The sequence below is a fragment of the Meleagris gallopavo genome, chromosome 29 (genome assembly GCF_000146605.3).
Source record: "Meleagris gallopavo isolate NT-WF06-2002-E0010 breed Aviagen turkey brand Nicholas breeding stock chromosome 29, Turkey_5.1, whole genome shotgun sequence".
Classification (NCBI taxonomy): Eukaryota; Metazoa; Chordata; class Aves; order Galliformes; family Phasianidae; genus Meleagris; species Meleagris gallopavo.
This window is the reverse complement of record NC_015039.2, coordinates 542,985-570,118: the sequence shown is the minus strand read 5'-3', so window position 1 is coordinate 570,118 and position 27,134 is coordinate 542,985. Positions and strand designations below refer to the sequence as shown.

Genomic DNA, 27,134 nt, shown 5'->3' with positions numbered 1-27,134 from the left:
TGCAGGCTGGCCACGGACACAACAGCCCCTGGCTGCTGCCTGCTGGGCAGGAGCCCTCGTTAACACGTCTGTTTAATGACAGTCCTCCTTTAGTGGGATCCATCCCCCCCCGTAACACACCACTCTACAATTAACTGCATTGCTCAGCAGCGAACTGGGAAATATCCAACCTCCTAACCCCAAATCCTCAGTGAAAATGTAGGGGAGGTATAAATACAAGGGGAATATTTGTCCCTAAGTCCCTAAGTCTGCCTTGGAAACAATTCCCCATCCTCAGAGAAGACTTCCATTTGTGACAACAAACCAACCAAAACTACTTGTTTCACATCAACCAGCCATCCTTCCACGATGACTTCTGCCTCAGGATGGGTAACGTCCCATTTCAGCTCTTCACCTCCCACTGTGAGTGGCAGGAGTTGTTCCAGGCAGTCTCCTGGCTGCTCTGCTCTTACAAACACAAAGGCCTGGTCTCATTTCTTCAAATAAATGGATGAAGTTTTCCCACGAGGATGTGCAGAAACGCCCCACCACGATGCCTTGAGGGCAGCCCTCCCCTCCAGAACCCCCAGCAATCTCTGCCTGCATTGCTCAGGACCCTCCTGCAGGTTTCCTCCCTGTTGTTCGGACAGGAGATAACGTGCCCTTACCTTGCTTTCAAATGAAATGCAAAGCAATGGAACACAACACAACCCTCGCACAAAGCAGTGCTTGCCAGAGCAACACTCCCTGCTAAAAAGCTTAATTATTCAGAAAAATAAAAAGTTTCACTTCTCACCATCTCACACAAAGAGAAAAGAAGGAAATCACACTGAATTTTCAAAGAAGATATTTGGCATTGAGAGACAGAAAAAAAATCTCCATGCTGTGAAACTACATCCTCTGGGCCCTCTGCCAGAAGAGCTTTGTTATTTATTTGACACAGTAATTATTATCCCCCAAAGAGAGAGGCTCGACTACAAGTGAAGGGTACACAGCCACAATCCAGCTCCTTTATGCAGGGATGGCTGACAACCATCCCAAGAGCTCCTCACAGCTGCCCACTGCCACAATCAAAGCTCATCTCCACTGATGAGCTTGGCTCGGTGACAGACAGCAGTGACAGGAAGGTGACAACTCTCTGCAGATGAGCCCTGCTCAGCACAAGTGGAGTCAGTTTTCAATGGAAGCATTTACCTTTGATGCCAGGTTGTCCACCAGCGCAATCATGGAGTTCTTGAAGAGGGTAGCAGCTGTCAGAGGTCGCTTGGTGACCTCTGTGATGCTCAGTTTACCTTCGGGCCACATCATCTTCAACACAGGATTAGAGCTAAAAGGCAAAGCTGAAGCTAAAAGAGCTAAAAGGCTTTAATTGCACGGTGCAACAGAAGGGCCCTAAGTGCCGACATTCAGCAGTGTGCCCAGATGTCCTTGCCATCCAAGTCAAACCAACGCAACACAATCTCTTTTGCTTTTGAGCAGCACAGGGCTCAGGCTTACACAGGACTTGATTTCAAGCTGTATTCCTGTGTAAAGGGGACGTGGCTTAGTGGGCAGCACTGGGGGAAGGCGGGCGGTTGGCCCGGATGATCCTAGAGGTCTTTTCCAGCCTCGGTGGGTCTATGATTCTGCAATTGACACCCTTGATATATACAAGAATTATTTCACATATTTTAGCTGTCATTTTCTAGAAGGTGAGGTGAAACAGCCATGATGGATGGCGAGAGATCTGGAACAGACTGGAGCAGCTTTGTGGAGCGCCTTTAGACGCAGATTTTGATAGCATCTCACATACACTTGTGAAAGGCAACTTCCACTCGCCTCATAAGTATTGACAGCAAGTGACTGCGTGGTTTAAATTTGTCACGTCACAGCACATATGAAAACAACTCAATATATTTGCTCATTTTTCCCATCACCCCAAATCTCTCTTTCACAACGTGGGCTTCCAGCTGGGGCCAACATCTCTGCTGCTGATCAGACGCTGCTCAGTTTCTCTCTCATTGAAGAGAGGTGAGCACTGGCGCATCCACACCTGGTTGATGACAAAGGCACAGAGCTCATCTCTGCACAGCAACCCTGACTGCACAGTGAGGTGGGATCCAACGAACCCTGCACAACCTGTGCAGTGAATGTTAGTTTCTCCTAGCATGCACTCTACAGAAAGGGATTCGGACAGACCAGACTTAAATTAATCTCCTTAATGGTTTTATTCCTACCTGTTATACATGAGGCGCTTGAAGTCTTGAAATAAAGTGTCCTTGTTTTTGTCAATAAATCCGGAGACTGAGTAACTGCAAAAAGGAAAACAGCGTTAATGCCAAATTCAAGAGCTACACTCGTGACTTCTGCCTTCCAAATTTCCACATTTCAATTTTCCTTCAGGAAATTCCCACCAGCCACTGGTAGTGCTGAAGCTCAGCCACTAATAAGGAACCTGGGACCGTTTTTCTCCTTGGCAAAACGCTTTGGAATCAGCAATGTCTGTCAGCAACCACTCAGCAAAGGCTACAGAATGAATGGCATCCAATACAACCACCTTGGTTACCTTTATAAATCAAAGGTAAATTTAATCCTAAGGCAAAAGGTAAAACAATAAACAAAAAAATTACATCACTTCCTTACTAACTCCTCTCCTTCTGCCCTGTCAGCCCAAACCACGACACCATTTCAGTGGCACTGCAGACAATGGCCTCCTATTGAAAGGTTTCCAACACACGAGCATCCCCACTGCTCCGTCCCCTCACGCTGCTGTCACACCTGCAGCCATCCTGCAGATTTCAGGCACAGAACGCTTCCCAGCCTGCATGGGGCAGATTCCCTGCACTGCTGGGTTACTTTACCACCGCCCTGTCTTCTGAGTCAGCCCACATTGGCTTGAGAATTCCAAGCCAGGGAGTTGTATAATCTCACCAACAGATGTCTAAATGAGGTTTGATTAGCTCTCTACAGCTTCTTTGTATCACCAGTGGAAGGTTTTGCTTTTTCCCGAAGCGTTGCTTTCCCGTTCACATTCTCCTTCTGTTTCAGTTCCAAATTCATATTCATATCAGCTTCAGATTTAATTGATAAGCAACTGCTGCACTCCTCAATTCTGTACGGCAGCTTCACAGCAGCAGCACTAAATCAGAGCATCCTGCCACATCAAAGCTGGCTGAAGGCAGAAATAGAAGGCACAACTGAAAGAAACTCACATCACATCTCCAGCATAGTGCTTGATTCGGAAGTCTCTGTCGAACTCCAGGGTTTTGTCAGTCGCACAAAGCTGCAAGAAATTCCACACACATTAAAATGTCAGCCTTGGACAAACACCTCAAAGCAGCAGGTCGATAGAGGAGGTGTGGGAGCACAACCAGAATGGAACGAAGCAACTGCTGCTACCCAACAGGATACACTCGGCTGTGCACTGCTTGGTGAAAGCTCACCAACCTGGGAGATACCAGAAAGTGCTTAACACCGTGCTGGACTCATTAAAAGAGCTCTAATGAACTTTACACGGGCAAATCAGCAGAAAACATTGGGAAAAAAGCAGAATAGCACTGACAGCACTGATAGAGCTGAGCTGACAGTCTTCTTGGACTCCTATGGGCACTGTGGGCTCCTGTGGGCCCTCCAGGTTTCCTTGAGTATTTATGCTGGAGAAAGGGGGCACGAGTGCTGGAGAGATGGGAAATGGATAACAGCATAGAGTCAAACCTTGGAGTTTTGGGAAATTCTAGGAGTATCTGGGCTGTGGAGCTCCTTGTCACACTGAAAAGAACCCAAAGCCCTCGTGCAGGAGGACTGCAGATGGATGCAGATTGGGAGCAGTGTTCTTACGCGCGTTTCATATCTCAGAGCTGTAGGGGCTGGAAGGGACCTCTGCAGCCCCCCAGTCCAACCCCAGAGCTTTCAGCCTTTCCCTGCAGGGAGATGCTCCAGGCCTGGCTGGTCTTTGTAGCTCTGTGCTCTCTGTTCAGCCTTCACTGCTGCCCAGTATCTTGGAAGATGAGGAGTCAAGAGGACAGAACGGACCTTCTCACACCCTGACCTGCACAACCAGTTTGCTGGGGCTGACATCATCACTTCCACTCCACACCTTCCTCTAACAGAAGATTCTGGAATTCATACACTATCACTGCACTCGACACTATGAAATTACAACATAATTTGAAAAAGAAAATTAAGAATTTAAAATGTTGAGAAAATGAACCTTTGATGTTGAGAAGTACATTCACAACAGCCAGTACACATCTAGACAAGCATTACAGAGCTGTTAAGGTTGGAAAGACCACTAACGTCCAAATCCAACCACCAGCCCACCCCACCACACCACATCACCCAGTGACATTCTCCCTTTCCTGGAGCACCCCCAGGGATGGTGACCCCACCACCACCAGCAGCAGCTGTGCCAGCACGTCCCTAACCTTTCTGAGAATGAATTTTTCCTCATACTGGAAATACTGGACAATTCAGAGAAGGACCCTTCCTTTAGGGATGTAATTCTGGCCACAAATATTCACAGTGGGAATATTTACCGGGATTTTTCCCGGCGTGTTTGGCTTTCACCAGGACAACCACGCAGACAGCAGATCAGACATGCAGTAGGCAAACTAGGACACTACTATTTAGGGCACAGCAGCCCCTTAGAGCTTATCCACATGGAGCCAGTGTGCAACACGCTGTGCAGGGGAGCAGTGAGGCATTAACTCGGGCTGAAGGATGGGAGCTGCTCCCATAACATAGCAGCACACGTCCTTTAACTCTTTAGGAACAGCTCTGCCCTGCGCTGAGCTTTGTGGTACCTGGACAGAACTACTGCAGCCCATGAAAGTGAAATCAAGTCCTTTGTGTCAACACAGACTGGAAGAGGACAGCTCGGAGAGCTCAGATTTCACACTGCCCTCCTGCATGGGATAAGGGCTCACCGAGGGAGATGTCTTAAATAACCTAAAGCACAAAGACACGAGAGGGGGAGCAATAATTATGATGCTGAGAATTTTATGGGTCGATTTTTTCCAAGGCTCTATTGATTGAAACGAGAAATTAGCAAGCTGGGAAGATACATCACGTCCTCCATAAACATTATTTATAGCAGCATTCCTCCTCTCCCTTCAGCTCTGTGCAACAGACTCCTGGCAAGGCCCCCCCCGCTGAGCAATGCTGCAGTGGGATACACAGACATCATGCATGTATTTCATGTTCCCTGCGCTGTGAAGGGACTCATGAAGGGCACTTCAGGAAAGTCACATCTGGAAGAAAAACTGATTATTTTCTGTTCTTCCCATCCTCGGCTGAACCGAAGCACAGCCAGAGCCACCGTGTGCACTCAGCCTCCCCGGAGGCAGCCTTCAGCACATTTCTTACACAACCATGCTAATTCTGTATTTCTGACCTACATAAACCACCACCACGGGTGGGAGGGAGAAGGGGGGGAGCAGCATCCTGAATAATGCATTTCCAACAGCGATTCTCAGCAGAGAGACATCAATATATTAAAATGCACTTCATAAATAAATGACATTTGATTACTCAGTGCCAATTCTCAGATGAACCAGGCTGGTGAGCACGTTTTCATTACGCTGCCAAGCGAGGAATAAAGCCCTTTAATTCACAACGCAAACAAAGCAAGCCGAGCAGCCTGGCAGACCATAGGCACGAGTGGAGATGAGCACATTTTGCAGCCAATGACGACGGAACAACAACCCACAGCGCTGCAATAAGGCAGAGGTGCGAATAATTCCCTGCCACTCCGTATTACGGCAGCCTGGGAAGAATCCCACGTGAGCCGCAGCGGTGCCTCCATTGGTCCTCGATGACATCATGAGATGCCGAGGCAGAACCGCAGCTGCTTTTATCAGCCGAACGACTGCGATCCTGCATTGCGCGTCCTCGAGCTCCCTCTGCTGGCTGCAGGCCGCACCGGCACGGCTTATTTCTGCAGCTGGGAGCTGCTCCTCCGCATTCATTTCATACCTCACGGTCACGATTTGACCCCCTGTCCTTCTGTTCTGTTACATCTGAACAATAGAAAAGACACCGCAAAGGAACAGAAGGCTGCAGCAGAGTACCTTCCTGCTGGAGAAGTGCGCGTGCTTCCCCAGCTTGCTGTTCAGAGCCTCCAGGAACATCTCGTCTGTCACCTTCCCAACATTCATGCAGGCATCGTCCAGGATGGCAATGATCCCTTTGTGCTGCTGCTCCACCAGGTCCACAATCACCTGGTTGTTAAAGTAATCGATCTGGAAAAGCCAGAAGAAGTGGGGTAGCTGTGATTTGGCTGGCACGAGATACACATGTTAGCCTCTGATGGAACAGCACCATTTGCCTGGAGGACTGGACCCACCATCCGTGGGACAGCTTTTCCCACAGCCAGATTTCCAGACAGCACCACTGGCGTGGACATGGATGTGCTACTGACTTCAAGAGCAGCCTACTCCAGGATCCACCTTAGACCTGGTGCCGGTCCACCAACCTCTCCCCTGCCAAATCACTCACATGCTTCCAGGGAATGCCCTCCCGCTGGTACTCCTCCTGCTCCTGCTTCAGAACCAGCTGGATGAAGAGCTGCTGCAGCTTCTCGTTGCAGTAATTAATGCAAAATTGTTCAAAACTGCAAAAACATCAGGAAAAAAAAAAAGGTAAGTTTTCTCACGTGGGAAAGGAGGAGGCACAGCACTGTGCTCTAACAACGTGTCACCTGTTATTGTCAAATATTTCAAAGCCATAGATGTCCAGAACGCCAATGACTGTGTTCTTCCCATGCACTGTCGTGTCGTAGTTCTTCACCTCGATCACATCATTGATGTGTGTCACAATCCAGCAGAAGAGGCGCTCGTAAATAGCCTGCCAGGAAACCAACACTGAGAACCATCCAGGGCCTTCCTAATGTCAGCCATTCCACACCCACACCGTTTGATTTGTTAGCAAAGGGAGGACAATTGTTACTCCCTGTGCTATCAGTCTCCCGCCTTTCCAACGCAAATGATAGCACTTTGTTTCCATGCAGAGTCCTAAAGGTTACTCCTCCACCCTATACCCATTAAATTTAACTGCTAAAGAAGTCGAAAATCCTATTTCCCAAAACATTCAGCCCTATGCAGCACTGAGAAATGCACAGTGATGAAAGACAACTCAATAGTGAATGTCTTCCATAGGCATGGCTGCTCTGATCCAACCTTCAGCCAAAAGCAGTGTTTTCCACTGTTACATGAAATCAGGTGAAGAGAAAGGAAATTCCAGCTCACCTTTGCAAAGGCGTCTCTGCCATAGGTGGCTTCTTGCTCAGTGTGCTGCTTGTCGATGACATCCCGGCCCGTAGCGACAGTCCGGAACAAAAGGGCCTTCTCCACCAGCTCAGATTTTGTTGACAGGAGGTCTGCAATGTTGGACACAGCCTTGCTGTTCTCTATCAGGGGCGTATCGCCATCCACGGAAAACTTCAAGTTCCCCTGCAAGAAGTAGCAAGAAATTTAGATTTCTCAATCATTTTTTGTTAATATGAAACAGAGGCCCCCATCTTTTATCTGCTATTAAAGCCAGAACAATCTCTCACCACATTAAAAGGGTTGGCCTGCACACTCACACGCTTCCACAGTCAGTGGGAGCAGCAGAGCCTGACCCAAAGGAAAGAATCCCCGCTCAGGGCTCAGCTGAACTTGTGGAAATAAAATCACATCAAAGACTTTGGGCAGTTTAATTCCTGTCCCAAGATTCTGCCTCACACCTGCGGGCAGAGAACTTTACCAAGTGAAGAATGACTGCCACGATTTTGTAGACGGTCTGAATCTCCTCTTGCTTGAAGCCTATCACCTTCATGGCATCAGCAACAGCCTTGAACTCAGCACCATCGTTGATGGAACACTGCAGGAAGATGTTTGGGACATGAATTGAGAAAGCAAAGGGGAATGGTTTTAAAGTGAGCCAGGGGAGGTTTAGGTTGGATATTAGGGGGAAGTTCTTCACACAGAAGGTGGTGAGGCACTGGAACAGGTTGCCCAAGGAGGCTGTGGATCCCCATCCCTGCAGGCATTCAAGGCCAGGCTGGATGTGGCTCTGGGCAGCCTGGGCTGCTGGTTGGTGACCTGCACACAGCAGGGGGTTGGAACCAGATGAGCATTGTGCTCCTTTGCAATCCAGGCCATTCTGTGATTCTGTGATTCAAAGTCTCTGCAGCCCATAGCAAACAGAGAGTAATTCAATATTTTTCAGATGCAAAAAATTATTCTGAGATTGACTGATCCTAATGCCATGCTGTACACCTGCATGTCCCAGTGCTTTCCTAGTGGAATTTAAAGTGGAAGGGCAGAGGCTGCTCGTAAAACACAGAACAGTGCAGCGACAGACCCCACGAGTACTGCTCAGCACAGACAGCACGTTTGTGGCCAGCACTTTTCTCTTTTCTGTGGAGTGTGCCACAGAGTTGTAGGGGTTGGAAGGGACCTCTAGAGACCACTGAGCCCAAGCTCATACGCAACCATCTCCAAAGTCCAGAGCTCTGCTACAAACTGCATAATGGTGTCACCTTTCCATAACACTGCTCTCCCCTTCTGCAAGCTCAGGTGATTCCCTGATTCAAACATTTAAAATTTACAACTTTAAGACAAGTTTCCTGCCACTCACCTTGAGCTGTGCTCCAGGAGAGATGTAGCTGTATGCAGAAGCATCCTTCTGCAGATGCAGAGAGCGCAGCATCTGGTCAGACCCCCCCTGCAGGAGCTGTGTTTGAAGGAAATGAAATACAAATCAAAAAGGTGAATCAAAATAAAGAAAATCCTTCATTTTTTCCATATTAAATCTATCTTTTTTTTCGGTAATAGGTAAGTTCTTTTTCTTATTTACCTGCTTGCCAAGCAAAACCATAAAAACATGCCATGTGAGAATAAAGGTTACAGTAATAGGTTGACCACTTCCCCCAGAGGACGCGTGAGGGAATCGCTGTACAATGTGGAAAACATTAAAAAGAACTCAAAGAAATGAAGAAAGCAAACTTGGTGTCATAAAATTACTTCCATATGAAGTAAAGGCCTCGAGAGAACACAGAGGGGTTAGGCGGATTGCAAACAACACAGAGCCAAAGTCCAGTGCTCTGCCACACCTGGCTGGTTACTCTCAAGTTTGCAGATGTATCAGTATGGGACTGGAGATGGAAAGAAATAAACCTTCCCATGCTCTTTCCCTCTTCACACCACTACAGAGGATCAGCTGCAACAGGGGAACCCTCTGCAAAACACACAGGGCGTGAAAGCTCTACCCATCTGCTACGTGTCTGGGAACCAAATGGATACCAACCTGGTAAAAAGAGTGAAAGCTCCGCTCCCCTGGCTGCTGCACGATCACACGAGACTGCAGGGAGAGAACAACAGCAGGTGGGTATTTCTGCATCTGGATGCTGAGCACTGCCCCACTGGAACCACAGCACCAGGCAGAACACCTCCAAACCAACCTCCTGCTGCACTAAGGCAATGCTGAACGCTACCAGCGAGGCACAGCCACGAGCCTTCATCACAAAGAGCAGCGCTTCTGAAGCGCACGCCGCTGCCACAACTCAGCTCACCTTTTCTAGCAAGTAATTGTTGATGTGGCCACCGATTGGGTCTCCTTTGAAGTCGAAGTTGATGTCCATGTACTTCCCAAAGCGGCTGGAATTGTCGTTACGGTTCGTTTTGGCGTTGCCAAAGGCCTCCAGCACACAGTTGGATTTCAGCAGGATGTTCTTCACTCTTTAGTACAGATAAAAGAGAACAGGATGAGTTCCGTACCCAAACCGCAGAATTATTTTGCGAGCATCTATAGAGAAGATATGAGCAACAGCAGAGATGCTCTTTGGTTTTGTATTCAGGCAGGTGTGTAAAACATCAGCAACACCACAGGAAATCAGCTGGGAGCTCCTGGTTCTGCTCCTCAGAGCTGAGCAAAGGGAACCAACGATCCCACTGCAAACAGCAGCAAGCAAAACACAGCTCCTTTACTCAGACAAGTTTTGGAGGTAATTTCTTGACTTCTTTTGCCAACAACTGGGACAAAAAGAACTCAAAATAGGTACTCAATCTGTTTCAGCAGAAAGCCATTTTCTTTACTCTAGGAGTGACAGACACATTGCAGTTCAGGAGTACGCAAACCCTAAAGGACACAGAAATGCCCCCAGTGCTTAATGTTCTATTCTCATTCACATATGTCAGGCAAGTTGCCACTGGAAATGTGATTTTGAGATGCTGGTTTAACTTTGAAAGTTCAAAGGCTTGAGTTCTTCCTCACTTTTCTATGGGATGTTAGCAATCAATATCGCAAAACTGCCATAAGAAAAATTGTGTCTGAAGAAAATGCTGCCAGATCAGCACCCAAGTAGGAGATTGTCAGTAAGACAGAAAGAGACCCGGGGACAAAGCCAGGTCCCTGTCTGCAGAGCCCTTACCTTTCCACCTCCGCCCTCTGCCCCGGGTTGGTGATGGCTGCAATGTACTGCATGATGTACTTGCTGGCCTCTGTTTTCCCAGCCCCACTTTCACCTGAGGGCACAGAAGGGGGACAATAGATTGAAAATACAAAGCACATCACTGAGCAGCACCCCAATCCTACCATGATGATGTCTGGGGCTTTTTTGGTTTTGTTCGTTAAAGCAAGTTTATTTGTGCCTGCTGCTGCTGCTGTGCAGTTGTGATGTAAGGTTTCCCAGGTCGGCACACAAAACATCAAAAGGAATATTGTTAGAGGAGAAGGACTGGCAGCAGCAGAGCTGGGAAATGCAGCACAAGGGGCCACTGTTCAGCACATATCTCAGCTTTTCAGAACTGGGGACATCAAGGAAACGAAGTGCCAGGATCCAGATAGCGACCATTCATGGCACAGACCCCGCTCCTGCTGTCAGCACAAACAGTCTGAACAGAGAACAAAGCACTGAGCATCAGAGGGGCAGAGATCAGCACTTCTCCAGGGTGACACTTCATGCCGCTCGACCTTTGCACGCACAGACTAACCAGTGTCCAGTGTCGGTGACACTCAGTGACGATGCTGAGCCAGCCGTTGGCAAACCTGCTGATGGCAGGAGGTGGGACCGGCTGCTCTTGAAGGTCCCCTCCAGCCCAAGCCGTTCTGTGACTCTACGACACCAGCTCTCGGGTCAGGTAAGCGCTCACCATAAGGAAGAGCTCTCAGCTCACCCGATATCACAATGCAGGTGTCCTTCGACCTCCTCTTCATCGCTTTGTACGCGGCGTCAGCGATGGCAAAGAGGTGGGGTGGCCTCTCGTAGAGCTCCCGGCCCTTGTACTGCTCGATCGTGTCCCGCCCGTAGATGTTCAGGTTCTTGTAAGGGTTCATGGAAACCACCACTTCTCCAATAAAGGTGTAGATCCGTCCTTTTTCAAACCTGGCCGGGATGAGGCAAAAAAGGAGAAAGATCAGGAGAAATTCGGCATGTTTTCCAAGCGGGCTGTCCATTAGTTCATCAGTGCATGGAGTACAGCCAGCAGCAGCAGCGTGGCCCACGCTGACCCAGCTCTCTATGGAAAAAGGAGTACGACCCAGCAGCTCAGAATCTCACCCTGCACAAAGGAAATCTCTACTGCTGTTCCACTTACAGATGCGCAGTGGATCAGATTACTGCCACGCCAACAGACTGACTTTGAGGACAGCGAAGTTCTGGCTCACCGGCACACACAAGCTGGCTTCAGGCATTACCAGGTGTCTCTGCTTCCATCGGTTTGCTAACAAGAAAAGTTCTTATCATTGGCACTAAGCAAAGACGAGTGAGCCGAGCGGTGTATTTAAGCCTTACGACATCAGATGGCACCACAACACCTCTGCAGGCGAGGAGGGATCCTGGTGCTCCATGACTACAGCGCAAACACCGGCGCTGCTCGACTGAATCTATCGCCACCCCCACGTGGTGACAGCTGTGACATTCTCTGCCATTCACCCGAGGGTTCTCTGCAGTGTCTTGGGACGGGTTGGGTGTAGCAGGTGTGACAACTTCGAGAAACGCAATCCAGGAACCAGCACTCCTCTTTCTCAAAGCCGCGCTGCCTCCAGCTCCAAAGTACTTACGTGGAAAGTCACGAGAACTGCAAAAGGTCTGTTTGTTCCTGTAGTCCCAATCTGCACTTCCCAAAACTTTACAAGTAAAGATATTTTATATTTCCGAGATAAGCTGCTTGGAAACTACCAAAAACGTATTAAAAAAGAGAAAGCAACAACAATTAGCATTACCAACTGCAGCAGAGCAGCTCTTCCCAAACTACAGCTACAGAAAGGATGGGTAACACAAAAGCAACACGACAGAGGCTTATGGCACAGCCCCACAGCTTGAGGATGCACGGCAGAGGGGGGAGGACGAGAAGGAGAAGGAGGAGGATGGAGTGACAGCACTGTGGCCGCCTGCAGCTGTGTGAGGCCTCCGGCACGGCCCTGCACCACATCCCCATCTCTGTGCTGCAGAAAGCAGGGTTCTGAGCTGCACGAAGGGCTGGCTGGATGGCTGCAGCCACAGGGCTGTGCTCAGCGGCTCCACGTGCAGCTGGAGGCGGTGACGAGCGCTGCCCCCAGGTCCACACTTGGTGCTCCTCGATACCTTCATCAGTGACACAGAGGATGGGATCGGTGCACCTCAGCTGCTGCAGGGAACGCGGAGCCGCGCGGTGCAGCCGGTAGGAGAGGAGGAAGGGAGGCCATGCAGAGGGACCAGGACGGGCTCCAGAACTGGGCACACGAGAGTGGGTGAGGTCCAACAGAGCCAAATGCGGGGTGTTGTGCCGGGCCAACCTATCCCTGCCCACAGCACCGGGTTGGAAGCAGATGAACTTTAAGGTCCCCTCCAAGTGAAGGAGATTCCCTGAGGAGAGGTGCCCTGCGGGTTGGCAGATGTGCATCTCAGCCAGCGTGGCTCTGAGTGACACTCCTGCTCACCTCCTGCTCCCTCATTTCCCAGCACTGAGGTGTCCCAGTGCTGTGATCCGAAGCTCCCAAGCCGCCCCTCACTGCTGATAAAGCCGCTTTTCATCCGCCGGCTGCGGCAGCCAAGAACAGCAGCGGCTGTTTTCCTACCGCATTGCTCTGCTCTGAGCCCTGCTTTGCTTTGCCCGAGGAGAACTCGTGAAATCTTAAGCAAACTTAAGCAGCCCGAGGTGTGAGCAGCATTTGTGCTTGGTTCTGCTGCTAGGAGGGGTCACACAGCAGAGCAGAGGGGCTCATCGGGTCCCAACACCCACTCAGGGATTTTGTCATTGAAAGCCACGCACAGAGCGTTGAGAGGAAGAGCTGCCCTGCTCCGGGGAGCTGGCACTTCCAGGGTCAGACCCCATTTGTACACATCACCAAAACCCCATCCTGCTGCGCGGCGAGGCGAGGAGAAGGAGAACTGAACTTTCCACTTATTAACTTGGCATCTCAGAACCAGCCCTGCAGCCAAGGGGAAAGGTTGCAGCTGCATACGTGGGGACGTCCCACCTTCATGTCTAATTGCCACTGGGAAACATCACCCAAATCGGAGCTGAAGCAGAAATCTTCGCCACCAGAGAGCACTCACATTAAGGGCTTCTCCCACCTGACAAACACTGCAGTCAAAAATAAAACTGTTCTGACCGAGGAAATGATGCAACTTGAAATGCACTCAGTACAAATAAAGAAAAGAGTTAGCTGGCAAAGCTGGGAACCCATACTGCAAAACAACATCTGCAGAATGCAGACAGTTCAGCGAAGGCACCCTACCATGACACCAGACACCACCATCCACATTACGCGGGGAATTCTTCATTAATCGTTGACTTGGTTACTCCTCTGCCCTTCAGGTATTTATAAACAGCGATGAGATCCCCTCTCAGCCCTCTCTTCGCTGGGCAGAACAGCCCCAGGTCCCTCGGCCGTTCCCCAGACCCCTGCCATCTTTGCAGATGCAGACAATCCCTGCCTGCCTGGCACTGGGAGCCCAGCACTGAACACAGACGTGGCTTCCGCAGGGCAGAGCAGAGGAGAGATCATCTCCTTCTCCCTGCTGGCCACGCTCTACACGATGCACTCCAGGGCACCCTTGGCTATCCTGCCCACCAGGGCATGCTGCTGGCTCACGGGCGACCACTGGTCACCAGAACTCCCAGGTCCTTCTGCTACAAACCCCTCCCGACTTGGGTTACCCCCCCGTGACAGCTCTTTGCTATTTCCTACCACCCAACACATGTAACATTCTATTTCTGCAGGCTTTGACTCCATTCTCACAGCACGCGCAGGAAGATGTCAATTAAAACCTGTTTCACTAAGAGATGAAAGCGCACAGTCGAGGATGGGCTGCTGAGGTTCTTGAAGCAGAGTGCTGGTGGTGAAACTGCATTTAGCTGGATTTAAATGCTGGTCAGACACGCGTGCCTTTCAGACGTGACACCAGGTCTGTCTACTGAGCGCTCACTGCTGCTTGAAGACTCGCTCAGGTAACCCTGACCAGATATCAGACAGGGAAGAATGCTTTCAGCTCCTTCAGAAAACCGTTCACAAACTGCATGACAGCCAGTCACCCTCATCAGAAGAGGGCTCAGACAAACAGGGCTTGTGTTGGCAGAAGCAGAGCTGAAATATTTTTACTGCAGCTGAAAAACAGACCAAGGAACTGCCCAGCGTTACCTCCTTGCTCTCAGAAAACAAACCCAGTCTGTTGCGATGCTCGCTGGGCATGTCTGCAATGTTTTCATCCAGAAAAACTGCAATTTAAGCTTATTTAATGGGCAGGTGAATTTTTTTTTCTTGCAGCTGTCCCGCATGGACTTGATTTTTACATGCTGCCAGCTTCACAAAATAGGAAATGCCATTCAGTGTGCATTCTGCACCACTCCTTTCCTGTCGGGAGGGAGCAGGGAGGGCAGGCTGAGGAATACTCCATTCATCTGCAGTCCTCACTTCAAGAAGCCTTCATCGTGACATTGCCATTGTTTGAAATAAAACAGTGCAGCAGGAGCTACGGTGCCACGTCGTCCCCAGCAAAGCCACGCTCAGGAAGACAGCTGTAAGCTGAGCAGACTCAGCCCCAGCACAGCTGATCCTCAGGTCACAGCTCTGCAAGTCACCGGGTTGGGTCAGGGGAAGGGGAAATGGAAGGTGGGTGCTGACCTGGCTGCAGTGAATGCTGAAGGAGGGCCGGGGCCACAGAACGCGGCTGAAACGGAATACTGAAATCCCTCTCCTTAAGTATGAAGTTAAAATACTGACCTTGCACTGAGAAACTGCCAAACCACTAAACACAGGAGTCACTGAGCCCTCGCTGCTGCGTGCGTCAGCGGGCGGGATGAGCTGTCTCTCCTGCAGCAGGGGAGTGCTGCCCTCTCCTCTTACAGCTAGAAGCAGAGCAGAAGGCACAAGCAGAGCTGAAGCAGATAACATGAGAAAGGGTTTTTGACCAGCTTCGGGCAGAACACAACGCCTGGGACTCCTTCTCCCATCCGCACCTGGGGAAGCTGCTGCTGAGCGCAGGCAGAGGAGAAGCTTGCTGCTGGTTTCTCTGCAGAGAGCACCAAAACTGCTTTCCATGTGAAAAGTTTGATTTAGACTGCATGAAATCCCAGTGCAATAATTACATGGCTCTGCTCTGAGCCCCGAGGCCGAATTATCCCAGGATTCTGTATCTAACCAGGAATGAGACACAGGGGCAGCAACACAACTGCGTGGTCCATAATCTCTGCCCAGCTGTCAAACAACAGCTCAACACTTCTTAAAGGATATTAAAGGAAAAAGGGGAGGGCAACAAGGTGAAAAAGAGAAAGCACAAACATCTGGTAGGTTCCTCCATCTGCTCCCATCACAAGTGACATCAACCACAGCTGTGCAGCGTCCTCCAAGAGAACCAACTTCACTGCATGAGAGCCTTAAAAGCACTGCGGAGCAGGGCAGGCTGATGCAGCCCCTCTACCTGCATTGGTAGGTGAGCACCATTGCCAGGGAGCACCAAACATGGTTGTGCAAAAAAAAAAAGAGGAGGAAGGGAATGGACTCAGCCTGGCAACCATAGACTTGAAACTGGAAGTGCGGTGTCAGGGGAGCAGGATCTGGGCAGAACATCTCAGTGGAGGCAGCGAGGAGCAGTGAGAGGCATCGTGTAAATGATACGCACCAAATTCTGCCCTGCTTCAGCAGTGTGTGAGCTCTGCAATGCAGGCCTGTGGGAGCAGCGTCCATGCAAAAGCACTTCTAACAACCACCCTTCCTTCCGAGGGTGCAAACGGAACCATAAAGTCCTGCAACGCATCACAAAACGGCAGCGAAGCAAAGGCTGTGGGGGACACCTCAGCTCCCACTTGTTGCACAAGCTGAGGTGCCAAGGTACAATCAGAGCATCTCACAAGGACCTGCAGCCAGCCACGAGCTGCTGACACTCAGATGCTCCATTGTTCTGTTGCAAAGAGACATTCTGCATCTGTTAAAGCCGTGCCCGGGGATGCTGCTGGATGCTCCTGAATGCAGCATTGTGCAGGCACAGCACTCAGAACCCCCTGAGTCATCTGCACACTGCTGGGAGAGCACTGGGACAGCATGGGGCTCAGTGCCACCAACCCCACATGGAGGGGAGGGAAGGGAAGGGAAGGGAAGGGAAGGGAAGGGAAGGGAAGGCACCAATACGTGGAGTGTTTCAAACATCCCGTGCATATGGCAGGGCTGGGCACAAGCCCGATAAGCAAATGGATTTTCCCTACAGTTCTGTATTTCACTTTACATTCTTTGAATAAAAAAACCATCTGAGAAGTAGGAGGGCTGTTATTTGTGCATCCATCACTCAAGGCAAAAGCAGTGAGTGCCGGATGCCAGCTGCACTGAGTTGTTACACAGCCATATTCCAAAGGAAACATCAGCAATACGGAAAAGGACTCAAACAGTTGATTATTAAAACAGATTTATCCACTGCTCTGGTTTTTTTGTTTGTTTGTTTTCAGTTATCACCAAAGAGCTTGCATTCACTTACATCTCAGATTGCTCCCCTTTTTCCTGCTCAGACAGCCGTGCTGGCAGGCAACTGGAATGTTATGGAAAGGAGAATTGCTCCGTGGCTGTAGCAGAAAAACTGCAGCTTCCACCAGCAGCTTCAAGTCTTTGCTATCGCTGAATAAACTGCACAGCTTTCCAGACTGAGTTTGCTAGGAGCCTTAATCAATCTTTTTTTTAGAAATCAGCTTAATTAAGTGCTCAGAGCTACAATCCATCCTCCTCCAAATGCAGCGATGCTTTTCTTTCCCCCCTGTGAGCCATCAGCTGCTCAGCCCTTCCAGAACAGCAAGAAAACACAAAGGCAAGCCCTTCACATCAAGGGGCTTTTAATCCTTCAGCAATCACGCTCTGTCAAGCTCTTTAAACCTTTTAAATACATATATATGGAAACATCCACTGGGTGGACAAAACCCTTGCAAGGTTCTCTCTCTCTCCAGTGCAATAAGAGCACACACCTGTAGTGCTCGGATGCAATGGAAGCGGTTCTGATGGACCCGCAGATAAAGAGGGGCTCAAGCACTTTGTTCACAGCACTTCCACGCAGTGCCAAGGAATTACTACAAAGCCTGACTGTGTCCAAAGGAGAGCGGGATATGTTTATGAAATGACTCTTTTTCCTCCTGAATATATTCAAGAGAGACTTACAGGAAAAGAAAGAAAGCTTAGTAATGTCCTGTTCGCATCATCGTCCTTTGAGAAAGGGAACAAAGAATTCGACACTTTGGATCTATGGCACTCTCTGGCCTTGCAGCTGGCATTGCCAGCTCTGGAAATAGCCCCATATATTGGGATATCAGACACTGAGATAAGCTGCTGCTAGAGAGCACAGGTCGTTAGTGCTGATAAGCAACCAGCATGAAACAAGGTCGGTGATTATTGCCATATCTTCACTTCTCTCAAAGTCCCATGTTACAGCAGATAAAGAACAGGTAATTACACATCATGCTGCTCTCTCGTGCCAGGAAGTTTAATCTTTGGAACCTGCTTGCTGGTGTAGCACTATTTCTGCCTGGTCTAAAGGAGTTCAGCTCAGCCCTCAAAATGCAGTGGATTGAGCAAACAGAACCCCTCAGATACAGGAGAAATCCTTGGGTGGGACGGAGAGAAGAGAGGAGAGGAAGAAGCCTGGAGGGAGAGGAGAGCACAGAGCGTGTCCCATCGCCTCTGGTGGGGGGACTCTTAGGATAAGCAAGTCCACCTCTTTTTAGTCCTTCTGCCCTACTGAGATTTCCTTGCCTTTATCTCCTGTGTCTTGACTGCATCTCCTTGGCTGCGTCCTTGAGCCTCCTGCACATCTTCCTGCACACCTCCTGCAAAGGCTCTGCAACAGGGCTCTGTCTGCTCTGCCACAGATATCTGCAAGGCAATCTAACAGTCACAAACCAGCTTCACAGTGCACTGACAGCCGTTAATGCACAAACTGACACACAGCACGTTCAAAAGCTGCACAGAAGTGTACAACTCATTATTTAAACACCAGCTCCTTCCCCACTGCTCCGACTGCTTCGTAAACACATAATTACAGCATGCAGGCTAAGAAGGGCACGTGTGACGTGTTCACACCTACTCACCAGAGACAAGCAGAGTGTAACAAAACAAAAGTATCAACAAAAGTATCAGGAGGTGTTTTGTGAATGCTGCTGAATCCCACCAGCATGTTGGTCAAGCAGTGAAACCCAATTCCCAAATCATTGTGTTGGCCAAGCAGCGGAACCCTACCCCAAATCACCATTCCATGAGCCAAGCAGTGGAACCTATACCTAAATCACCTCCACGCTGCCAAGCACTGGTTACCATCCCCAAATCAGCACCGTGTTGGCCGAGCAGTGGAACCCATCCCCAAATCTCAGCTTGTTGGCTGACAATTGCTTAATGCTACCACGACTTCAAGCCTTTTCTTCCCAGTTTGCTGAAGATACCCCAGGAGCACACAAAGCACGCTGCTATTGGACAAATCCCTGCAACCCTTATAACAACCCGAAGAAATAATCTAAAAACTCACAAGAGACCAATTCCTCCTGTTCAGACTGAAAGGGCTGAGCAGATTGAAGAATGCTTGTTTCTGCATCACTATCCACCCAGTAACCCACATCAGCAGCCCTTCACAAGCCGCTGCCCATTCACAACAGCACTTTTATCACAGCCCCACAAACCCTGAGCAGCTTCACGGCCGCTCGCCTCCTCTCCCCATCATCACCAACTGCAGAACACACCACCCTCACACCCCAGCTGCCAGCAGCAGAGCAGCCATCCAGCTGGGCTTTGCTCCCCAGCCCAAGGCGTGCAGGCGCCCTGCACTGCTGCTTTACCCACCACTAAACCCCAGTGAGCACACAGGGAGCTCTGCTGGAGGGAGACAGACAGAGCTGGGCCCACAAGAGCAGAGCGAGCAGCTGTGTGCGTGCATGGCATTAATGGGTAACCAGCCCGGCCTGCACACACAGCTCTGCAGCAGGACGGGGAGCAAAACGAGCTGCAGTGTGAGCAAAGGCAGCTCATTCGTGGCGGCCGTGGAGCCAGCAGGACTTCTGGCAGCCCCGCCGCTGTGGGATCAAGGTATTATTTCAGCCATTGACAGACTGCCCAGCGAGGCACCCAAACAAAAGTCTGTTTCAAAGACAAAAGTCTGACAGCACAACTCGCTGCCAGGAGGGGCTGCAGCCACAGGCACTGCTCCTCACAGCCCCATCCAACACAGCACAGCGGGGCACCAGGGGGCTCTGCAGGAAACCAGGGCAACAAACAGAGCCTTGAGGGAGCTGCAATACCTGCAGGCCAGGAGAGCTTCGAGCAGGGCGGGATGCATGCAGTGAGGGAGTGCATGCAGGGAGGAGTGCATGCAGCGAGGGGTGCATGCAGGGAGGGGTGCATGCAGCGAGGGGTGCATGCAGTGGGGGGTGCATGCAGCGGGGATGCATGCAGTGGGGGGTGCATGCAGCGAGGGGTGCATGCAGTGAGATGCACTCTGCTGCTCTGACAGCACCCAGCTCCTGTTCGGCTCTGTCCCCACAGTCTGAGCACACAGGGAAAGGCCCAGCAGCAGCCAGCAAGGAGCTGCTCCCAGAGCACACTGCACTGCAGCACAGCTCCTCCACATTGCTTGAGAAATCCTGTGTCAGCAGCATGCATGGAACCCCCCTGGTGCAGCAATGTCCTCCTGCTCCCACTGAGCCGCTGCCCTGACCAGCAGCAGAGCACGAAGGCGATTTCCTTTCAGTGAGCAAGCACTTCAAATTCCGATTCTATCTAAGCTCCCTCCCACAAATATCAGTTGGTGTCAGGAGTCCCTGATGGAAGTGCAGCTAACAGAGGGCTGAAAGGGCATCGCAAGGAAAACCCACCAGGAACCACCCATCAGCTCCACACGTTGTTCCAGGCTGCCTCGACTTCCTTGAAGAGAAAAAAATAAGAGGAGGAGAAAGAGAGGGGGGGAAGGATGGGGGTCTGTGCTATAGAGGCACTGCCTGCACCTCTGCTGAGCAGGGTCCTGGGCAGTTGGTGTCCCCTCAGGAGAAGAGCCCAAGTGCAGAAGCAGAACTGCCCCCTGCATGTGTCCAGCAGTGACCCCAGACTCCTCCAGAAATTTGAAAGTGGGTTTGGAATAACGGGCTCAGTATCACACCCCATCTCCAAACACATCCTCTAATTAAGTTTTCACAGAAGAAAGCACATCCGAGGGGGACGGTGCTGCCTGCCCACCACAGAGGCGATGCTACAGCCATCCATTGCTCTGCCTGGGGCGACCCAAGGGACAGCAGCACAGCCCGCACAGAGCTGGTGCAGAGCGGACAGCCAGGGCAGATCACAGAGCAGCACTCAGCGCGGCCGCTCGTGATTTATTGCATGGCTCTGACCAGAACCATTGTTTTGCTTAAAATACGTCCTCCCAGGGCGCAGCCATCTTCACTCTTAATAGAGAGGTTTTCAGCTTTCATCGCTATGGAGAAAAGTCTGCAAGTGAGTGCAGCACACCCTGAAGGCAAAGCAGGAGGGAGGAGAAGAGGAGATGTGGAGGGCTGAACGTGCCCGCGCCAGAACGCAGCGGTGCTCCACAGCTCAATAAAACCAATAAACCAAAAGCACCCGAGCTCCCAGCAGTGTCCCACCAGCAGGCACTGCTGTGTTGCCTTCCTACAGCAATCACGTGGGATGTGGCTGTTAGTGCTGCTGGCTTCTGTATCAAATGTCCCACTAAATAACCAGGCTGCTCGCTTATCTTCAATGCTTCGGGCTGAGCCAAGCCAATACAGCCACGTATGGAAGGTTGGGTGGGGTTGGGTTGGGTTGAGAAGGATCAGGTAAGGTTGAGTTGGGTAAGGTTGAGTTGGGTAAGGTTGAGTTGGGTAAGGTTGAGTTGGGGTTGTTGGTGATGGTTGTCTTATTTTGCCAACAAGCTTTCCCACGTTGCTTGTGGGAACAATGAGCCAAGTCTTTGGCAGTGGAGATGTACAACGTGTGCTTTGGTGCTGCACAGAGGATGTGCAAACAGGCTGGGAATTGCTAGTGGAGGTTTCTGACACATTAACAGGCAGGCTGGGATGGAAGGGATTCCAAAATAGGGTCTGGATGAAAGCAGACCATAACGCTGATCCCAAAGTGCCCGGGTTCTCCCAGGCCTGTCCCCATCCCAGCACCTCCTGGCCATAACAACCTGCTGATTTGCTCCATCCTGCAATTTACGTTGGTTTAATGGTAGACGTTAATGTAACCCTAGCAATTTTTTTCCTTTAATTTAGTCAAAGCCCTAAAAAACGCCCTCAAAGTTCACCAAATTTGCAGCACTTAGCCGATGTTAACTATTCCCAGATAGAGGACAATGAATTAAAACCAAAAGGGTTATGATGTCAAATGAGATGATCCCAAGGACCCACACGGCCACGGCCCAACTCAGCAGCTCCCATAGCTCTGCAATGAGCACAGGATTCAGGAGGGCACTGAGATCCACCCTTTGGACTGCTGGGTCTCCCCAACAACATCTGCTAACACCACGACCCTGTGCCGGCCACACGGCTGCCAAGTGCACACAGAGAGGTGACACACGCCGTGCTGGACGGACACCATCCACCACCAAAGCCTCCTTGGTTTCCGTGCTCCCAGCTCCATGCTGAGCCCCCACCTTGGGTTCTCCCCTTCAGAAAGAAGCAGCTGAGAAGTTTTGGGTAAGAACACATCTCGGTTTGGACACTGAGCAGCCTCTCCCCGTGCCATGAGTCTCCAAAAATGTAAGCCCTTAATGGGAAACACGTTTCCTATCAAGTGATTGCAAAAACGTCAGCAAAGCCTTTGCAATTAGCTCAGAACCATCCGACTTGCTGCTGTCACGCCTGGCTGCTGCAGCCCTACAGGGGCTCACACACACCGACCTTCCGTGGGCATCTCCTCGGGGGGCTTCGGCTCAGCGTAACGACGAGTGGGAATGAGCTGCCAGAGATGGGGGTGGCTGGTGGAGGAATGGCTGCATCCCTGGCAGCCAGCACTGCCCGGAGAGCGAGCGGGGAGAACCAAAAGGAGAATCCCGTTTTGCTGGAGACATAAAAACTGCATTTAATGTGAAAAGGAGAAACGAAGATCCTCCTTTTCACGCACCGACGTTGTGTCCTCACCCCTCAGCACCGCTGGGAGCAAAACCCACACAGCAGCACGGCACAGACGCGGATCAGCAAAGGAAGCTCCTCGCTGCCCACAGAGTCACACATCTGCCCCTCGGTCTTATTTTAGAAAGTCTCCCTGGTAATTTGCCTGTGCTTTTGAAAAGCAAGTAATATGTTCTGAATTATAAGAGGTTACAGGGACATTTTTGTGGTAAATTTGGACTTTCATTTGCAAAAAGAAAAGAAAAAAAACAAAAACCAAGCCTTCAGAGCTACAGAAATCCGTTCCGAAATAACATTTTTTTGTCATTGCTAAGCACTTTTCAACAAAGCCCCACAGCTACTGTTCCAAGGAGCTGTTTACATCCCGAGCAAAGAATACTGAGGTATTTCTGTCCCTGCGAGCAAAGGGAGGAGCGGCACGGCTTCGTCTGCGTGTTGGGATGCAAAGAAAGGTGCGTGCCTCGCAGCATGCAGGCAGCATTTCTGAGCAATTCCCAGCATCTCAGCAGCAGCCCCAGCTCAGACAGCGCTGGGAAGGCTGCAGCCAACCCTCAGAGCACCCAGCTCCTGTGGGCACCGATCCCATCCGGAACCAGGAAACCACTGGGGCGGGTCAACACAACCATCAGCTGCTGCGGCGTGCCGACCCTCCGAGCGGGACAGCAATTGCGCAGCCATCAGTCAGGGAGCAGGCAGTGTCTGCTGACATTTATGTGGGCATGGAGCCATTGGAGCTGGAAGGCCATCCAGCCAGAAGGGTCAGCTCCAGCCCCTCGTGCTCCCTTTCGAAACTCCTCCGAGATGCAATCACAGCCCAGGCACCGAGGGACAAGCAGAGATGCAACAGCCCAGCAGCGGGATCTGCTGCAGGAAGGGAATTCAGGCCTTAGGACAGGAGGGGAAACGCTCAGGTAGCTTGAAGGCGTGCACAGGGCCGGTGCATTTATGGACAGGAGGAGCTAAGGGCTCCTCAAGGCGCCGCTGGGATTGCAGCTCAGATCTCCAGGCTGACCCTCAGCAGGTGCCGTGCAGAAGGCGATCAGTGCTGGCAGACCTCACGTGCCATCCCCAGGCACTGCACGGGCAGTTCTGCTTGCTGCTATCACAGGCTCTGCCCACTGGTGCTCGCTGAGCTGCACGGCCGCTGACGAAGATGAGCTGGAACCTGGCCAAGCCTGCACGGTGAGTTCTGATGGACAACTGGGGAAATCTTCATTCCAATCATTCCAAATTCTGACACAACTCCCTGAGAGCTGAGTCCTCCATCCCACACCACGCCGGCAGTTCAGACATTCAGATCTCATCGAGGAGGAAATTAAAACGGCTTAAAGGCACGAAGAGTTGTTCATTAAGCAGAAATATTTATTACTAAGAGCACAGTGAAACCAGGATCCACGCAATATTCCCACTAAAAGACACTTCCTGCACTGCCCGGTGCAAAGCCAACCCGCCCCAGCACAGCTAACAAAAGATAAGAAACCCACAGCACGAAGTCAGCATCACACAGAAAGTGTCTGTTCACTTTAAAGTAAGATCAAGACCACAGCAGAGCAGAAAGTAAAATCCCACCACTCTTCCATAGACCCCCACACGACGGTGTGATGATGGGATGTCCTACCGGGGGCATCCAGAGGTAATATGGGAAAGGATTCCCTTCTTTAGGGGTTTTCCCATCAACCGCGGATCCCAAGAGGAGCTGAGCCACCAAACCCAGCACAGCCAGCCTGCCCCCCCCCGCCCACCAAGAACAAAGCCCAGCCATCAGTCACTCAAATGCAAACTGCTCACATGTGGCTGCCTATCGTAAGTTCTCTGCATTATTTTGATGACTAATAATTCATGCCAGCCATGCACTCAGAACAAAGGAATTCAAGGGCCGGATGACTTTTATTTACAATTAATTGTGTAACACCCAAGGGCTGCACGAGAGTCCCAAACTCGGCGAGCTGCGGGGCTGTGAATAAGCACTAAAACCAGGAATGTCTCAGAACCTCCAGGTGGATGCGTACAGAGCACCAGGCACAGCAGGTGGGGATGGGGCAGCAAATCCTCACTGTGCCCGCAGCCCCACGCAGCCCCACGCAGCCCCACGCAGCCCCACGCAGCCCCACGCAGCCCCACATCTCTCTTGCAGGCATCCCTTGGGAAATATCCCTGCGTGCCCCAGGTCTGCTGTGACTGCAGTTCCTCCCACATCTGGGCTCACTTGGGAACAACATCCAGCACAACCCATCTGGGTCAGCCTGTGACCCCGTGCCAAAATAGCTCCGGCACAGCACGGCATTCCTGGGCGCAGCACAGAGCCAACCAGCTCCAACAGCGGAGCACGGGGAGGCAACAGTTCCCCGTCCTATCGTGACAGGACCGACAACACCCCCACCCTGGTCACAGCGTGGGCTGTAATTTGGCTGGAACGTGATTTAAAACTGCTGTTAATCACCACCTCCAAGACTGTAAGGCCGTAAGAACTCGGCGGTGCCGGGAACGCTCGTAAAGCAGAGCATGGGTCAGCGGGCCAAGGGCAGGCTTTGCTTCTGCACCCCAGGGACACCGAGCCAGGATCCTCACAGAGCAGCACCAACAGGACTGAAATTCTGCACAACACACGTAAGGATCCCAAATAAGAAGTTTGTTCTTATGCTCTTTTGGACAAAACTACAGCAGACGGCACTGCTGGGCGCATTCCTTCGAGTCCCAAATGAAAGCCTGCTGATCCTTTATTTATCTGATGATGATCCTTCTGTTTCATCGAGATTCCTATTACACATTAACCAAAGAATATAAACCCCTAGAACAGTCTGTTACCTACAAGTTTCCTGCTAAGAACAGCAACCTGCGTCACGGTTATCGTCTCCACAGAAAAGGGCAATTTCTGCTTAAACATCTCATTTTTAAAACCAAAAATCATCAGTAAACAACAGCAAAAAACAAGGTTTGGAAATATAAATACAGCAAGGAGAGACGTTTCAGGTTCTAGTTCAGAATTTGGAAGGCATACCGTGGAACAGCTCTGGTTGGAAGGGACCTTAAGTATCACAGAACCATGGGATCATGGCACGGTTGGGTTGGAAGGGATCTCAAAGATCACAGAACCAGGGAATCGTGGTATGGCTGGGATGGCAGGGATCACAGAACTGTGGAATTGTTGGGATGGGTTCAGCAGGGTTGGGTTGGGTAGGGTAGGAAGGGACCTTCAGGATCATAGAATTAGGGAATCACGGCATGGTTGGGTTGGGAAGGACCTCAGAGGTCATAGAACCATGGAATTGTTGGGTTGGGTTGAGTAGAGTTGGGCTAGAAGGGATCTTAAGGACCACAGAACCATGGAATCACGGCATGGTTGGGTTGGAAGGGACCTCAGGACCCCCAGTCCCACCCCACACCATGGGCTGGCTGCCCTCCACTCACACTGCCCTGGCTCCCACCCATGGCTGTGGGCACCTCCAGGGATGGGGCACCACAACTTCTCTGTACCAGAGCCTCACCACCTTCTGAGTAAAGAATTTCCTCCTAAAACCTAACCTGAATTTCCCCTCTTTTAACTTACAGCCGTTCCCCCAGACCCATCGCTATCAGAACATGTAAAAAGTCCCTCAGAGCCCATACAGAACCCCCAGACCCCACTCAGAGCCTTCAGATCCCATTCACACCCCTTACAGTCCTACAGACCCCACTCAAAGCCCCTCAGCATCCCAACAGAGTCCCACAGACCCAATCATTGCACCTCAGAGTCCCTCAGACCCCACGCAGATCCCCTCAGACCCCACTCAGAGCCATTACAGCCCCTCAGACTCCACTCAGACCCCACTCGAAGCCCACTCAGAGCCCCCAGACTCCACTCAATGCTCCCTCAGATCCCATTCAGAGCCCCTTCGAGTCCTTAGAATCCCAGAGACTCTTCTCAGACCCCACTCAGAGCCCCTACAGTCCCACACACTCCACTCTGACCCTCCTCAGAGCCCCACAGACCCCGCTCAGAGCCATTACAGTCCCATCGACCCCACTCAGAGCCCCCAGACTCCACTCAAAGCCCTCAGATCCCACTCACACCCCTTACAGTCCCACAAATTCCTCTCAAAGCCCCTCAGCATCCCAACAGAGTCCCACAGACCCAATCGCTGCACCTCAGAGTCCCACAGACCCCACTCAGATCCCTCAGACCCCGTTCAGAGCCATCACAGCCCCTCAGATCCCACTCAGACCACTCTGACCCCACTCAAAACCCCTCGGAGCCACTACAGTCTCACTGACCCCACTCAGAACCCCAGACTCCACTCAACGCCCCTTACAGTCCCACACACTCCAATCAGAGCCTCTCAGATCCCACTCAAAGCCTTACAGTCCCACCGACCCCACTCAGAGCCCCTCAGCATCCCAACAGAGTCCCACACTGAGGCTGCACCTCAGAGCCCCCCCACTCAGAGACCCCACTCAGAGCCACTACAGCCCCTCAGACCCCACTCAAAGCCCCTCAGAGTCCCACAGACCCCACTCACATCCCTTACCGTCCCACAGAGCCCCCTCAGAGCCCCACAAACTCCACTCAGAGTGCAGTCAGACCCCACTGGGAGCCCTCACACCCCACTCACACCCCTCTCACACCCCACTCACACCCCTTGCCGTCCCTCA

At 51.2% G+C, this 27,134-nt stretch overlaps 1 protein-coding gene across 1 annotated transcript in view; it reads right to left on the bottom strand.

The window, feature by feature from the left end:
- The window catches only part of MYO1D (myosin ID), a 36,994-nt gene extending 25,207 nt beyond the window's left edge, over window positions 1–11,787 (bottom strand). The window contains exons 1-14 of the mRNA XM_010724462.3: window positions 11,732–11,787; window positions 11,115–11,323; window positions 10,370–10,463; window positions 9,512–9,677; window positions 9,247–9,300; window positions 8,578–8,673; window positions 7,702–7,818; window positions 7,203–7,406; window positions 6,656–6,801; window positions 6,454–6,568; window positions 6,027–6,197; window positions 3,171–3,241; window positions 2,196–2,270; window positions 1,174–1,306 (exon numbers count right to left, since the gene is read on the bottom strand). Coding sequence (XP_010722764.2) covers window positions 1,174–1,306; window positions 2,196–2,270; window positions 3,171–3,241; window positions 6,027–6,197; window positions 6,454–6,568; window positions 6,656–6,801; window positions 7,203–7,406; window positions 7,702–7,818; window positions 8,578–8,673; window positions 9,247–9,300; window positions 9,512–9,677; window positions 10,370–10,463; window positions 11,115–11,323; window positions 11,732–11,787 — 1,707 coding nt within the window. The remainder of the gene's footprint in view (window positions 1–1,173; window positions 1,307–2,195; window positions 2,271–3,170; window positions 3,242–6,026; window positions 6,198–6,453; window positions 6,569–6,655; window positions 6,802–7,202; window positions 7,407–7,701; window positions 7,819–8,577; window positions 8,674–9,246; window positions 9,301–9,511; window positions 9,678–10,369; window positions 10,464–11,114; window positions 11,324–11,731) is intronic.
- Window positions 11,788–27,134: the final 15,347 nt, after the last annotated feature.